This window comes from Marmota flaviventris, chromosome 8 (genome assembly GCF_047511675.1).
Source record: "Marmota flaviventris isolate mMarFla1 chromosome 8, mMarFla1.hap1, whole genome shotgun sequence".
Taxonomy (NCBI): Eukaryota; Metazoa; Chordata; class Mammalia; order Rodentia; family Sciuridae; genus Marmota; species Marmota flaviventris.
In genome coordinates this window covers 80,130,108-80,147,731 of record NC_092505.1, presented here as the reverse complement: position 1 = coordinate 80,147,731, position 17,624 = coordinate 80,130,108, and the positions used below count along the sequence as shown (strand labels likewise).

Sequence of the window (17,624 nt, the reverse complement as noted above, 5' to 3'; positions counted from 1 at the left end):
TACAAGGAGGGTCCTGTAAGATATTAGTTTTATGCAATCACAAACTCAAGGAATGAAGTGTTAGGCTACATTTATACAGAGCTGGTGACTAAGCCATAGAAGTGAAAATATTTTTCAGTATTATACACATTAGTTGGATCTGTACTATGAACCTGGGAGTTGTGAATCCAAGCATTGTAAATAATATTTTAAATAGTTGTAAACTTAGACTTTCTATTTTTCATAGGTTGCTCCTATTTTAGGTCATCAAGATAGAGATTGGGCATATAAAACACATATTTCTAGAATCATGCATAATTTTTCATTAAGAAAATGTACTTCTGTAATCTCAGCTACTCTGGAGGCTGAGGCAGGAGGTTTGAGAATTACAAGTTCAAGTACAGCATGGGAAAATTAGTGAGAATCTGTCTCAAAATATTTTTTAAAAAAGTATATGTGTTGTGGGGGGAGGTTACAGGTATATCTCAGTGATTAAACATCCTGGGCTCAATCCCCAGTACAAAAAGCAAAACAACAACAATTAAAAAATCCTTGGTATGTTGACTTAGACCCCCCACCTCCCCACCCCAGTGTTTCTGTGGGATCTTTTCTTCTCATATATTTCCCTCATTTATTTAACTTATGGATATGTTTCAGCTTTTGTGTTTTTTTTTTTCTTTTTTTCTGCCTTTCCTATCTTTATGTTCATTATTGTCCTTTGGTTTAATCATTCTGGTTTAATCTTTCCTCCATTTTTGATTTGGTATTTAAATAAAAGTTATAATTTTGACATTTAGATTGAAAAAGATGGATGTTGTTTCTACTAGGGTGTCTTCTGTAATGCTTCATTCTAATTTGAATGTGATAGTCTCATTCACAATGTTAAAAAAAGAGGGAATAAAAAATTCTTACAATTGCTTTAGTATTTTGTTCCTTTGAAATATTAAGACATTCTTAGTAAAGGGCTGAATACTGTCTACACTGATCTTTAATGATACTCATAGAAGGATCCAAAGTCTACAAATAAATTGGCTAGAGTTTTTATTTTTTGTTTTTCTTAAAATAGCACTTATTCTAGTATTGCAAGGTTAACATCAGAGTTACAAGTCTGTGAGCCTGACCTAAGAATGACAGTGCTCTAACTTAAAACTACTAAATAGATATTTGTTAACCAAATGAGTAAGTAATTGTGTTCACCTATGAAGGTATTTGGAGAAAACTACTAAAAATTGTGTTAGGAATATGGCAAGTTTTGAGGAATTTATAAGGTTAATTTATATGGTTTAATTAACCTTCTGGGATGGTTTTTGGGGAACATATAATCAAGTAACATAAAGTTAACAGACTGAAAAGCATGAAAATAGAAACTTAACTCAGTGTCTATTGTTTGGCTCATTCATATCTTGGAGAAAAGAATGACATACCCTTATTACCAAAGGAGAACCCTTGTTTTATTGATTAGGAAAGACATGAAAGAGTTCCTGGAAAGAGAGATAACATTCACACTTTGAACCAGAGTCTTGTTTTCATAGATTTTAACATAAAAAGTAAATTGTCTTTTTTATTCTCTCTTTTTTGGGGAGGGATACTAGGAATGAACTAAGGGGCACTCACTAAGCCACACCCCAAACGCTTTTTTGTATTTTATTTAGAGACAGGATCTCACTGAGTTGCTTACTGCTTCACTGTTGCCAAGCCTGGCTGAGATTACAGGCATGTGCCACTGTGCCCAGCAACTGTTTTTTTTTTAGTCTTAATTCCGTAAAACATTTCCTCGTTAATACATTCAATTTTAATGTATTTGTGAATGACAAGTTTTCAGACCAAATCCCTTAGTGTTTATAGCTTTTTCCACAATTGTTTTAAGTAACTATATGCATTTAAAACACCTTATTTCAAAAGTTATTTATAAAGTACATAAGAGCTTTCGATGTGCTCTTAAAAGAAGCATTGAAACTTTATATTTCATTATATTCATTTTCATGAGCAAATTATAGTGGAAACAAAGTAATTCCATTTGCACTCCATATCATTTTGTATAAGGCTTGATTAATGTTTTTAACCTCTCTCATTGCAGTGATTAGCCTGAGTAGATATGATGGAGACAAATGAGACACAGGTGACTGAGTTCGTTCTCACAGGACTCACAGACCATCCAGGGCTGCAGGTGCCCCTGTTCCTGGTCTTCCTTGTGATCTACCTCATCACCATGGTGGGCAACCTTGGCCTGATTGCTCTCATCTGGAAGGATCCCCACCTTCACACCCCCATGTACTTATTCCTCAGTAGTTTAGCCATGGCTGATGCATGTACTTCATCCTCTGTGACCCCCAAGATGCTTATCAACATTTTATCTAAGAATCATAAGATATCCTTGGTTGAGTGCTTCATCCAGTATTATTTTTTTTGTTACAGTGCAACCACAGAAATTTTTCTCCTGTCAGTGATGGCCTATGATCGCTATGTAGCCATATGCAATCCCTTGCTTTACCCAGTGGTGATGTCGAACAGACTCTGCACTTGGCTGATAAGTATGTCATATGTAATTGGTTTTCTGCACCCCATAATTCACGTAGGATTATTACATAGATTGACTTTCTGTAGGTCCAACGTAATAGACCATTTCTACTGTGAAATCTTGCCACTGTTTACAATTTCTTGCACTGACCCATCTACTAATGCATACAAGAATTTTCCCTTCTGAGTATCATAGTCTCTTATGCCCGTGTCCTCTTTGCCATCCTGAAAAAGAAGTCTGAGAGGGGCAGAAGCAAAGCCTTCTCTACCTGTGGGGCCCATCTTCGTTCTGTGTCTTTGTTCTATGGCACTCTCTTCTTCATGTATGTGCGCCCTGGGTCAGGTCCAGATAAATATCAAAATAAAATGTATTCACTGTTCTACACCATTATAATTCCCCTGCTAAATCCTTTCATTTATAGCCTGAGAAACAAGGAAGTTTTAGGTGCATTGAGGAAGGTGATGAAGAAATAAATATTGTTCAGGAAACTTTCCTTATTCTTTCTATTTTACAATTTTTAAAAAATAAATCCCAATATATTGTAATTTTTTGGCTCACAGTAAGAACTTAAAATGTATTGTTCAATGAATGAATGAAAAAGTTAGGCTAGATATGTTTGTCTTAATTATAAAACATTATGATCATTGTACTTTAAGAATAGATCTGAATTGTGGTTGTTTTAAATCCATACTCAAAGATGAAACTGAGATCACTGCATCACAAGTCTTTGTAAGATGAATGAACTATTTTGTTTCTAGATATACATATTTGATACTCAGCCTGTTTATGTCTTTCATTTATAGAGTACTTATGTTCTCCTAATTCTTGAACAAAGTATTTTTCCAGTTCTTACTTTAATAGATCATCGTCATTGCAAAGACAATACATAAGTAAATTTGTTGAGTAAAGATACCAAAAAATATCCCTTTGAATAATTTAGAATGAATATTTTTATGTGATTTAAGTATGATATTGAAAAGCAACTTGTATTTTATGACAGTCATTAAAATATATAAAAATAACTAAGATACTTATGATAATTTAGTTATATTTGACATTATTCATATAAATAGGTTTGAGTTCTTTCAATACTTCTACCTGTATTTTACTTAGTAAACTTGCTTAGAAATCTGTTCCTGAATTCAGTTATTTTTTTTTGTTAGAATTGTCAGTTGTCTAAAATACCAGCTATATTTGATCATCTGTCAGTTAAATAAGTGAAATTGATATTTTTCCCTTAGAAAAGCTTTGTTTTTTTCCAGTCTTCTTGAACATTCTTTAATCTCCTGACTTTATTTTATGTGACCTTTTCAATATGTATAATAAAAGGGAATGTTTTGCCTCATATATGACACATTCTTTTAATCCCTGGAGTTTTAAAAAAAATTATCAGAAGGAATAGCTATTTGTTTATTGCTTTAACCAGTGCCCAAAGTGGGGCAGGCTGGCTTCAGACACAATTCCTTTGGGGATTATTTCTTCAGAACAGGGATATCACTACATCTGTACTGTGCCTTGGGCTGTATGGTATCCAATCCCAGCGGTTCACTCCTTGTGGTTACAGAATCTCTCTAGAAGCTCCTGTCTTCTCTTCTTACTAGTCAAGCTCCATTGCAGAGGCTACTAATATTTTTTAATGTGCCATACAGACAGTTTCATCTTGGATATACAATTATTATGTATCAGCATATAAACCCTCTGTGACCTCTATACCTTCATTATTTCAATAATAATTTCTGTTTATTTATGGTGTGACCTGAAGATCATAGTATTACATGCTATATGTCTTCCGCAGCCAGGATCATATAAAGCAAGCTGTCAACCTCATATCCTCCCTGAGTAAGATAGCTACATATAGTTCTATAGTTAATGGGGAAAATATCTATGCATATGTTCAACAATGGAAATTTAATTTCCTGTTTAAACAAGCTTGTTTTCATGGTTTCTTGGGTGGGAAAAAACTATCTCTTGATTTTTTTTTTAACAAAGACAGTCTTAGGAGTGACTTTCTAAATTTATTTATGTCTTCCTAGTTATATCTTTCACTGAGTTTGGGGGACTGACATCTGGTCTTTCTAGTTATGCCTTTCTTGGCTTTAAACTGGTCACTCTGTTAGAAACAGGATTTGATACTATAGCATTGGTGGGAAATGTTTATCTCTGGTGGTAGAGAGATTATGATGGCAGTAGTTGGGAGGAACAGGGTTGTGGGTTTTAATTTCACTTTGGAGATTCTGAATTGGAAGAGGCAAATTAGATAGGTATAAGGTAGTGTGTTTTCTGTTGCTACTGTTATAAATTATCAAATATTTATTGACTTAAACATCACAAATTTATTATATTACATTTCTGAAGTGCTTAGTTTTGAACTGGATTTCACTGGGCTCAAATTAGCATTGGTAGGGACGTATTCTTCTCTGTAAGTTCTAGGAAAGAATTTATTTTCTTTTCAAGATTCTAGTGGCCAAGTACACATTTTAACTCCTGAACCTCTTAATCTGTCCTCAAAACCAGCACTGGTGCATCTCCTTGTGCCTGTCTTCTGTCACATCTCCATTTGATCCTGACTCTTCTACCATCCTCTTCCTCTCTATGGCTCCATGTGCTAACACTGAACCTTCCTAGATACTTAAGAATAATCTGTGAATTTTAAGTTTACTAGCTAACAATATTAATGGCACTGCAAATATTAATTCCCCCTTTCCATGCAGCCTAATGTATTCCCAGGTTATCGAGACTTAGGATGTGTACATCTGTGGGTGGTCAGTTAGTCTGACCATCATAGGTAGAAAAGAACAGTATTTTCTAGATTCCAAATTACTGGACCAGAGAGAAATAATTTCTGTCTATGCTCCTTCCTTTCCTGACTACCTAAAAATAAACTTGGTTTCACAGAATGTGTAGGGGGAGATCGTTGGATTTAGCTTTGGAGCTGTTCCCCTTCACATTGCATGATAAAACCCTGGAAATACCTCAAGATGAAAAGCAGCCATGAGACCCACTTGTTCAAAGAATGAGAAGACTGCATCATAGTGGGTGGGTTAGATCATGTAGGTGGCGGACATATTAGAGACCCTGGAAAATGGACTAGAGGAATGAGGACAGAGAGACGGAAGAGTCTTGGATGGCAGCCAGGACTTATCCCAATCAAGAAAGGCCAGATCACAAGTTCCAACATGACTGACTTTTGTTGGAAAATTGAGCAGCATGCCCAGTCCATAGGAGTCAAAGAGCGTTAATAGGGTAGAAAAAAAGATTGGACTATAGTATTTTACTGAGTGCTGAGAGGAGAATATGGAGATACACAGAAAACCAAAGTCTTAAGGTTACTGTGTTCCAAGTGCCCACTAAATATGAATATGAATATAAGTAGGTACACATATACATATATGTGTGTGGGTGTTTAGACATTTAGAATGTCTCCAAAAAACTTGTGTCTTAGGCAGAAATATTTAGAGGTGAAAAGACTGAATTATGGGAACTCCGATTTCATCAGTGGATTAATATAATTCAATGGATCAATTATTTGGTTAGATTTCTGGGTGGTGGTAAAATCTCCCAGCAAGTTGGCATGGCTGGAGGAATTAGGTCACTGGAGGTGTGGCCTTGGGGAATATATCTCCCTGGTTCTTCCTTATCTTTCTCTCTGTTTCCTGGCTGCTGTGAGCTCTGCATCGTCTTCCATGTGATACTTCTACTCAGGCCTAAAGCGGTGTAGCCAGCTGATCATAGACTGAAACCTCTAAAACCTTAAGCCAAAATAAGCCTTTCCACTTCTCAATTGTTTTTGTCAGTTATTTAGGTCACAGTGGTGAAAAGGTGACTAACATGATACACAAAAGCCTAATGTCCATAAAAATGTATGCAGGAAAACATAGATATTTACATTTTTTTGCAATGGGGAATGATTCAATATCTATTAATGAGCAAATTTTTAAAATATGAGGGATATAATTGTATATTATATTTATATGCATAAATGTGAATCTGTTAATGATTATACAGTGAAAATTTAAGCATGGAAGCCAAAACACCTGAAAACATCCATCTAAGTATCTATGGTTTGATGTAAAATCAGCTGTAGGAGTTGGGTGAGTGTAGGCTTAGCACAAAATTTTGGGTGGGGCTAGAGTTAGGGTTAGGTAATAAAAAGGTATTATCAGGAAACATGAATATTTATAAGAATGTATGTGTGAAATCATTTAGGGAAACATATAGGAATGTACGTTTTTTGGAATGAGGAATAATTCAATGTTGTTTTACAAACACATTTCTCAATATGAGGTATGAAAATGTAAATAATATATATGCATTAATGCGAATCTCTTTATGAGTATACAGTGAAAATTCAAGCATGAAGCCAAAACATCTGAAAATATCTATCTAAGTATCTAAGGTTTTATGTAAATCAGCTGCAGGTGTTAAGATAAATGTAGCTTAGCAGCAAGTTTCAGGAGGAGATAGGGTAAGAGTTAGGGAAAAAAGCTTATACCAGGAAACATGAATATTCATAAGAATGTACGTGTGAAAACATCAAGGAAAACAAACAGATAAGTAGATTTTTTACAATGAAGAATGGTTCAATGTTGTTTGTACCAATACATTTTTTAAACAACTGTAAATTATATGCATATGCATAAATGTGAATCAGTTTATGATTATACAGTGAAAATTGAGTTATGGAAGCCAAAATCCCAATAAATATCCATCTAAATAACCTTGGTTTCACCTAAAGTCAGCTGCAGTCTTTGGGGTAAGTGTAGGCTTAGCACCAAATTTTGGGAGGGGCTAGAGTTAGGGTTAGGAAATGAAAAATTATATCAGGAAACATGAATATTCATTAGAAAGTACATGTGAAAAAATGTACGAAAACATATAGAAATGTACATTTTTGGCAATGGGAAATGGTCCAATGTTGGTCACACTAACACATTTTTAAAAATAGTACGTATGCAAATGTAACTGCCATATATGCATCATCTGAATCTCTTTTTATTATGTAGTGAAAATTCAAACATGGAAATCAAAACGCTTGAAAACATCCATGTCAGTATGTATAGTTTCATGTAAATTCAGCTGTAGTTGTTGCGGTAAAGGTAGACTTAGCACTGAATTTTGGGTGGGGCTAGGGTTAGGGACATGGAATAAAAACGTATATCAGGAAACATGAATGTCTATAAGAATGTTCACATGACAACAAGTAGGATAACCTATCGAAATGTACATTTTTGCAATGGGGAATTGTTGGTCATATGTACACATATTTTCAAGACTTGTTATGAAAATGTAAATGACCTATATGTACACATATGAATCTGTTTATGACTATACAATGAAAATTCAATCATGGATATAAAAATGCACAAAAACATCCATCTAAGTATCTATGGTTTCATGTAAAATTGTCTGTAGGTGTTGTAACAGGAGGATTAGCACCAACTGTCTTATGGAGCTAGGATTTGAGTTACAGAATGAAAAGATATATGAGGAAACATGAATTACATAAGTATGTTCAAGTGAAAGCCTGTAGGAAAACACATGAAAATATCCATTTTTTTTTTGCAATAGGGAATGGTTAAATTTGGTCTTCAAAACACGTTTTTTTTTTTTTTTTTAATATGAGCGATGCATATGTAAATCATATATGTGCATACTTGTGAATCAGTTAATGTTTAAACAGTGAAAATTCAGGAATGGGAGTCAAAGCACCAGTAAACATCTATCTATGTATATATGATTTCATGTAAAATCACCTGAAGGTGTAAGGTTCTGCTTAGCACCAAATTATAAGTGGGGAAGGGATAGGGTAAAGGAATTAAAATAATACCGGGAAACATGAATATTCATGTTAATGTGAATCTATGTGTAAAAACATGTAGGAAAACACATAAAATGTACATTTTTTTTTGCAATGTGAAATGGTTGAATGTGTTCATTTTTTTCAATAGGAGGTATGCAAATGTAAAAAATATATATGTATACATGTGAATCAGTTTATGGTTCCACAGTGAAAATTCAAGCATGGAAACCAAAATGTCTGGAAACATCCTTCTAAGTGTCATGGGTCATGTAAATTCAGCTACATATATTCAGGTAAAGGTAGGGCTCAGCACCAAAACTTGGATGGAGCTAGTTATGATTAGAGAATAAAAAGTTATATTAGGAAAAATGAATATTCATAAAAATATTTTCATGAAATTATATAGGAAAACTTATAGAAAAATACATTTTTTGCAACGGAAATTGGTTCAATGTTATTTGTATGAACATATTTTAAATATGAGGCATGCAACTATGTGTTATATTTACATGAATAAATCTGAATCTGTTTATGGTTATATAGTGAAAATTGAATCATGGGAGCCAAAACACTAACATTCACCTAAATAAGCTGTAGGCATTTGTGTAAGCATTTGGGTAGCACCAAATTTACTGTGGGGCTGACGATATTTTTAGGGAATAAAAAGTATACCAGGAATAGTGAATATTCATAATGAATATTCAGCCCAAACACCTGTAAACATCCATCTGTGAAAAATAATGTAGAAAAACTTATATAAATGTACATTTTTTACAATGGGGATTGGTTCATTGCTGGTTTCATGAACATATTTTTTATATGAGGGATGCATCAATTATATTTACATGCCTAAAAGTGAATCTGTTCATATTATATAGTGAAAATTGAGTCATGGAAGGAAAGTGCCCATAAACATCCATCTAAGTATGTATGGTTTCATGTAAAATCAACTGCAGGTATTGGAGTAAGTTTAGGGTGAGCACTGAATTTCTTGTGGGGCTAGGATTGGGGTTAGAAAATGAAAAGGTATATTAGGAACATTAATGTTCAAAAGTATGTTCAAGTGAAAAAATGCAGGAAAACATATAGGAATATACATTTTTTTGCAATAGGGAATGGTTAAATTTGGTTTTAAGAACACATTTTTTTAAAAAATACGAGGAATAAATATATAAATGATCTAGGTGCATACTTGTGAATCAGTTAATGATTACACAGTAAAAATTCAGGGATGGAAGCCCAAACACCTGTAAACATCCATCTGTGTATCTATACATATCTATACATCTATGTATCTAAGGTTTCATATAAAATCCACTACAGATGTTTGGGTAAGGGTTTGCTTAGCACTGAATTTCAAATGGAATTAAGGTCAGGGTTAGGGAATGAAAAGGTATACCAAAATACATGAGTATTCATAAGAGTGTGTGTGAAAACATGTAGGAAAACACATAGAAATGTATAGTGAAAATTGAATCATGGGAACCATGATGCAATGGGGAATGGGTGAACATTGGTCATATGAACACATTTTTTTCCAATAGGAGGTATGAGAATGTAAATAGCACATATGCATACACATAGATCTGTTCATGACTATACAGTGAGAATTCAAGCTTGGAAGCCAAAATGCCTGAAAACTACCATCTATGTATGTATGGTTTCATTTAAATTCAGCTGCAGTTGTTGGGGTAATGTAGGCTTAGCACCAAATTTTGGGTGGGGTTGAAAAACCAGCCTCTACCTCAGAGCAAAGCCTGTCCAAGGAAGGGACATGACCTTTGTTCTTGAAAAGACCCCACAGAGCACTCCTAGGCACATTCCCACCCTGCTAAGTTGTTTATCTACAAATAACAGGAGAGATCTGCTGCACCAGCTGTCCCTGACTCAGTCAGGCTAGGTGGAGACCCATAGTAACCCCCTAGCAGCCACCAATCAGCATGAGACAGGGAAATACCTGGGATGCCAGATGACCCTCCCAGTAGTTTATGGTGGTTGATAACGTGTTGGGAAACCATGTAGTTCAGCAGGAACACCCCTTTTGGTTTAAACCAATCAGTTCAAACGAATCCCCCTCTTGTAGTAACCAATCACCCCTACCCAACTTGTTCCAGCCAATGAATGTGCTAATCATGTTTTAGAGTTGTTATTTGATTTTCCCGTGGTGTGTGATGATTTGCTAAGAGATGCTATGATGTCTGTGAAGTCCCTGCCTTCCCCAAAGAGTGTATAAAACTACTGCAAACCCTGGGCTTGGGCCTCTCAGCGTCACCAGTTGCTGTGTGTGGAGGACCCAGCTAGCTCGCAATAAAGGACTCTTTGCTGTTTACATCGATCTTGGTCTCTGGTGGTCTTTTGGGGGTCCCTAATTCGAGGATAACAGGGTTAGGGTTAGAGTTAGGGATTGGAAAGGTATATCAGGAAATATAAATATTCATAAGTATGTCTGAAATCATGGAGGAAAACTTATAGAAACGTCATATTTGGCAATGGGGTATGGTTCAATATTGGTTTGAACAAACACATTTTAATATATGAGAGATGCAACTGTGAAGTATATTTAAATGTATAAATGTAAATCTGTTTATGACCATTCAGTAAAAAATCATGGAAGCCAAAACACCAGAAAACATCTAAGTATCTATATTTTCATGTAAAGTCAGCTGCAGGTGTTGGGGTAAGGGTAGTCTTAGTATCAAGTTTCAGGTGGGGCAAGGGTTAGGGTTAGGGAATGAAAAGGTATTTAGGAAAACTATTCATAAGAACCTATGTGGGGAAACATATAGAAATGTACATTTTTTTGCAATGCAGAATGGTTCAATGTGGTCATATGAATACATTTTTTTTTCAATAGAGGTTATTCAAATGTAAATGATCTATATGCATACACATGAATCTGTTTATGACTATACAATGAAAATTCAAGCATGGAAGCCAAAACGACCAAAAACACCCATCAGAGTACCTCTGGTTTTATGTAAATTCAGCTGCTGAGTTTTGGGTGGGGCTAGGGTTATGGGTAGGGATTGAAACGGTATATTAGGAAACATGAATATTCATAAGTATGTTCAAGTGAAAACATGTAGGAAAAATATAGAGATATATAGTTTTTTTGCCATGAGGAATGGTTCAATGTTGGTTGAAGAACATATTTTTAAATATGAGGGATGCATATATAAATGATATATGTGAACACATTTGCATCAGTAATTATTTTACAGTGAAAATTCTGGGATGGAAGCCAAAAGGCCTATAAACATCCATCTATGTATCTAGAGTTTCATGTAAAATCAGCTGCAGGTGTTTGGTAAGCGTTTTCTTAGCAATGAATTTTGGGTGGGGGTAGGGTTAGGGTTAGTTACTGCACAGTTATATCAGAAAACATAATATTCATTAGAATGTATGTGTGAAACCATGAAGGAAAACATATAATAATGTACATGTTTTGCCATGGGAAATGGTTAAATATTAGTTGAAGAAACACATTTTGCAAATACGAGAGATATTACTGTATATTGTATTCAATGCATAAATGTGAATCTGTTTATAATTATACAGTGAAAATTGAGTCACGGAAGCCCAAACTGTCAACATCCATCTAATCGTGTATGGCTCCGGTACAATCAGAGGCAGGTGTTTGGATATGGTTAGGGTTAACATTGAATTTTGTGTAGGGCTAGGGTTAGGGTTAGGGAATGAAAATGTATATCAGGAAACATGAATATTCATAAGAATGTATGTGGGAAAACATGTAGGAAAACACTAGAAATGTACATTTTTTTTTGCACTGGGGAATGGTTCAATGTTGGTCGTATAAACACATTTTTTTTTCAATACATGAATCTGTTTCTGTCTATACAGTGAAAATTCAAGCTTAAAAGCCAGAATGCCTGAAGACTTCCATCTATGTATGTATGTTTCATTTAAATTCAGCTGCAGTTATTGGGGTAACCATAGGCTTAGCATTGAATTTCGGGTGGGGTTAGGGTTAGAATTAGTGATTAAAAAGATATGTGAAGAAACATGAATATTCATAAGTATACATATATATATATATATATATATATATATATATATATATGTGAAATTATGTAGGAAAACATAGAAATGTACATATTTTGCAATAGGGGATGGTTCAATGCTCATCAAACAAATATATTTTAATATATGAGGGATGCAACTGTAAAGTATATTTAAATGTGTAAATGTGAATCAGTTTATGATTATACAATGAAAATGTAGTCATGGAAGCCAAAAGTCTGATGAACATTCATCTAAATATGTATGGCTTCATGTACAATTTGCTGCAGTTCTTGGAGTAAATGGAGGCTTAGCACTGAATTTTGGGTGGGGATAGTATTGGGGTTAGGGTATAAAAAGTTATATCAGAAAACATGAATATTCATAAAAATGTTCATGTGCAAATATATAGGAAAACCTATAGAAATGTATTTTTTTTTTTGCAATGGGGAATGGTTCAATGGTTGTCTTATTAACAAATTTTTTTCAATACAATGTATAAAAATGAAAATTATATATAATATATAATTCATATATATATATATATATATATATATATATATATATATATATATGAATCTGTGTATAAATACACAGTGAAAGTTTGAGCATAGAAGCCAAAATTCCCCTAAATGTCAATGTAAGTGTCTTTGGTTTCATGTACATTTGTACATTCAGTTGCGTGTGTTGGGGTAAAGGTAGGCTTAGTACTTAATTTTGGGTTGGTCTGTGTTTAGGGTAGAGAATGAAAAGGTATAACAGGAAACATGAAGGTTCATAAGAATGTTCACTTTAAAACATGTAAGAAAACACAAAAATGTACATTGTGTGCAATCAGGAATATTTGAATTTTGTACATACAAACACTATTTTAAAATATGAGGGATGCATACGTAAATGATATCTATGTATGCATGTGAATCTGTTAATGATTATACAGTGTAAATTCAGGCATCATTAAGCATTCATCTAAATATCTGTGGTTTTATATAAAATCAGCTGTAGTTGTTTTGGTAAAGTTTGATTAGCACTGAATTTCAGGTGGTCTAAGGTTAGCATTACAGATTGAAAAGGTATATCAGGAAATTGAATATTCATAAGTATATATGTCTGAAAACATAAGAAAACATAAAAATGTACAAATTTTGCAATGGAGAATAGTTCTTTGTTGTTCAAACACTTTTTTAATATGAGGGATACAACTGTAAATTATATTTACACACATAAAAGTGAATTTATTTATGATTATACAGTGAAAATTGAGTCAAGGAAGCAAAAATGCCCATAAACATCTACCTACGTATCTGTGGTAGCAGGGATTGATGGCACAAGCCTGTAATCCCAGCAGCTCAGGAGGCTAAGACAGGAGGATTACGAGTTCAAAGCAGCCTCAATAACTCAGTGAGACCCTGTCTCTAAATAAAATACAAAATATTTTTGTATTTTGGGATGTGGCTCAGTGATTGAGTATCCCTGAGTTCAAAACCTGGTACCCCCAGCCCTCACAAAAAAGTACCTATGGTTTCATGTAAAATCAGCTGCAGTTGTTGTGGTGTGAATAGGTTTCTCTCTGAAGTTTGGGTGGGATTAGGGTTAGAGAGTAAATAGGTATATCAGAAAACATGAATATTCATAAGAATGGATGCCTTTAAACCTGTAGGAAACTTACATTTTATGATTTGGATGTTTGGTGTCCCCCAAAAGCTCTGTGTGAGACAAGAAGGTACAGAGGAGAAATGATTAGGTTTTAAGAGTCTTAACCCAATCCGTGAATTAATTCCCTGGTAGGGATTAACTGAGTGGTAACTGAAGTGGTAGGGCCTGGCTGGAGGAGGTGGGAATTTGGGCGTGGGTTTGGGCTATATATTTTGAATCTGGTGAGTGGAGACTCTCACTTTCTCTGATCATCATGTGGACTGGTTCCCTCTGCCACACTTTTTCACCATGCTTTTCTGCTTCACATAGAGCCCTGAGGAATGGAGCTGGCCTTCTATAGACTAAGACCTCTGAAAACTGTGAGCCTCCAAATAATTTTTCTCTTCTACAATTAGTGCTTGTTGGGACCTTTAGTCACAGAAGCATAAAAGCTGACTAAAACGATATAAAAATGTACATTTTTTGCAATGGTGAATGGTTTAATGTTGGTCATACGAACACATTTTTTTAAATATAAGGGATGCAAATGTAAAAGATATATATGAGAAGAAATATAATTGATCAAGAAATATATGAAAAAATGTTCAACATCTTTAGCAATTAGAGAAATGCAAATCAAAAATATTCTAAGATTTCATCTCACCCTAGTCAGAATGGCAATTATCAAGAATACAAACAACAATAAATGTTGGAGAGGATATGGGGGAAAAGGTACACTCATACATTGCTGGTGGGAATGCAAATTGGTGCAGCCATCTCCATATGGAAAGCGATATGGAGATTCCTCAGAAAACTTGGAATGGAGCCACCATCTGACCCAGCTATCTCACTCCTAGGTTTATACCCAAAGGACTTAAAAATCAGCATACTACAGTGATATAGCCACATCAATGTTCATAGTGATTCAACTCACAATAGCTGTGGAACCAGCCTAGGTGCCCTTCAACAGATGAATGGATAAAAAAATGTAATGTGTGTGTGTGTGTGTGTGTGTGTGTGTGTGTGTGAGAGAGAGAGAGAGAGAGAGAGAGAGAGAGAGAGAGAGAGAGAGAAAGAGAGAGAGAGTATTATTCAGCCTTAAAGAAGAATGAAATTATGGCATTTGCAGGTAAATGGATGTAGCTGGAGAATATCATGCTACTTGCAATAAGACAATCCCACAAAACCAAAGGCCAAAATTCTTTTTCTGATATGCAGATGCTAATTCACAATAAGGGTGGGACTAGGAAAGAATAGAGTTATTTTAGATTAGATAAAGGGGAGTGAAGGGAGGGGAGGGGGTCTGAGGGTAGGAAGGATATTACTTTATGTATATATATGACAGTATAACCAATGGGATTCTACAAAATGTACAATCAGAAAAATGAGAAATTATACTCCATTTATGTATGATATATCAAAGTGCATAAGTGTATTCTAATGTCATGTATAACTAATTAGAACAAATAAAAGTTTTTTTAAAAGAGTGAATTCTTTACTTTGGATTAGTGGCAGGAACGTGCAATATTAATGTTCTAACTATGATTCCTTAAACATATTTAAGATAAAGTTTATTAGCATATATTGGGATCAGATGCTTAGGCTTATCAAAATCTAAAAATCAGGTATAACAAAAAATACGGATTAAAAGGGTTAGAAACACCTAGGATTTAGCATAAGTTTTGGCTCCCTAGATATTTTGGAATGAGTGAATATTTTAGCAAATTATTAAATACCAGACACATAAATGGATGAATGGAAGGACGTGTGGATGATGAAATGACTATATAATTCTTAATTAGTTTCACATAATACTAGACTCCTAGAAGATTGTGTTTGGGGGTGAAAAACGTACACTCATATCTTGCTGGTGGGAATGCAAATTGGTGGTGGGAATGCAAAATGGTGCAACCATTATGGAAAGTGATATGGAGATTCCTGAGAAATCTGAGGGAAGAATGAAAAATGAGGGAACTTTGGATTGAAGGGAAGAATGAAGAGAAGAATGAAGGAACTTTGGATTGTGCAGAGGGGAATGAGGGGAGAGGAGGAGTTGTGGGGATTGGAAGGACAGTGGAATTAGATGGACATTATGTCCATATACATGTATGATTACACTACTGGTGTGACTCTACACCATGTTCAAGCAGAGAAAGGAGAAATTGTGCTCCATTTGTGTACAATGTGTCCTACTGTCACAAATAACTAATTAGAATAAATTAAAAAATAAATCCTATGAAGTTCAGCCCTATTATCACTGTTCCTCTAGCCAGGCTCCTTCTAGCCCTGACTTTCTGCAATCATCCTTTAGGACATATTTTACTTCAAAACTTTTCAGTGCAGATAGCTTACATTCTTTGAGAGTTATGGCCACATCAGGGAACTGTCAATGTTTTCTTGAAGGTGAGTGACTTAATTTTCATTGTGCAAGCATAGGGCAGCTTTCTGAGAACAAAAGTTTAGATCAGGTATCTGGGAGATAGTTTCAGGGTGCATCTTTATCCACCAAGTGAGTAAAAGTTCACATAAAACATTCATCCAATGTGGCTTTCTAAGATCATCCACTCTGGAGTCAATTCTTTGAATTCCAGCTTTTACTGCTTGCTTAGATAAGTCACTTAGTAAGCCTCCACTGCTCAGTGTTTAATCTGTAATATTGGGGTAATAAAGGTAGCTTTTTATAGATAGAGTTTCTACCTAGATTAAAGGCTTAAATATGTTGAAAGCCCAAGAGCTGTGCCTTGCACATATTGACCATTATTTTTATTATTGTTTTGTCTTAGCCAATAAACCAACTCAGGACCTCCATCCTCTTAATGGAGCATTTGCTTTGTGCTCTGAAGGATTCAGAGTAAGTCAATATTGCTGTTTTTATCCCAGGACATTTGTGAGGAAGTTAGGGTTAGTTAGGGCTGTTGTTTGCGACCAAGAAGCTGAGAAAAGTAATGGTAACACTTGATGATGGATTGCATCAGGGCTTACCTGTTCCCTTATGCCTCTCCTTATAGCTGACCCCCGTCAGAAGGCTGTGTATTACTGTAGGAGCAATGCTGATCCGGGCAAAAGGAACTTGACCAGATCTTGTCCAACATGCTGAAAATGAATGAGCCATCTCATGAATATCCTGTCCTGATGATCCACACCCGTGCCCTGTTCCCCATGTCTGTGATCTTCCTAGATCTAGGTTATTCCATCCCTGCTCCTACCTCACCCTGTTCCTATCCCCCACTCCTACCCTAGTCTTCTTAAATACCTCTTGGCTCACTAGGTCTCTATGGCTGATCCCCCAAACTCTTCCCACTTCCATGGCTGACTCTGAGAACTTTTCTCATAGGTTGTATGTCCCTGTGACCATTCTGTTCTCTAGACACTTTCCTACTCCAATAAGTCTGCCTCTTCTGCCTCATCTGTGGACTATCTTGTCTGCCTATGACATTGGACTTTCTCCTTGCCGCAGTCTGGCTGCAGCAAAATAACCGGGGGGTGACGAACAACTTGTGTAGATTGATACAGCAGGAGTAGGAGCCCTTTATTGTAGGACAGGAGGGGTATTTATACATTCCACACAGCTTATCTTAATTAACATAAACTAGATACAGCAGCCAACCAATAAGAAATCTCCACACTTAATGGCTCGCTGGCGTTACTTCACAAACCACTCCCTCTGGCAAA

General features: G+C 35.2%; 1 protein-coding gene across 1 annotated transcript; it reads left to right on the top strand.

Annotated features, from left to right (window-relative positions):
* The first annotated feature begins 2,065 nt into the window (after positions 1-2,065).
* LOC139706785 (olfactory receptor 5AC1-like) lies at positions 2,066-2,970 on the top strand. The gene is given in 2 exon segments (XM_071615834.1): positions 2,066-2,657; positions 2,660-2,970. Coding segments are annotated over 2 exon segments (894 nt in total). The 5' UTR covers positions 2,066-2,074.
* The last annotated feature ends 14,654 nt before the right edge of the window (positions 2,971-17,624 follow it).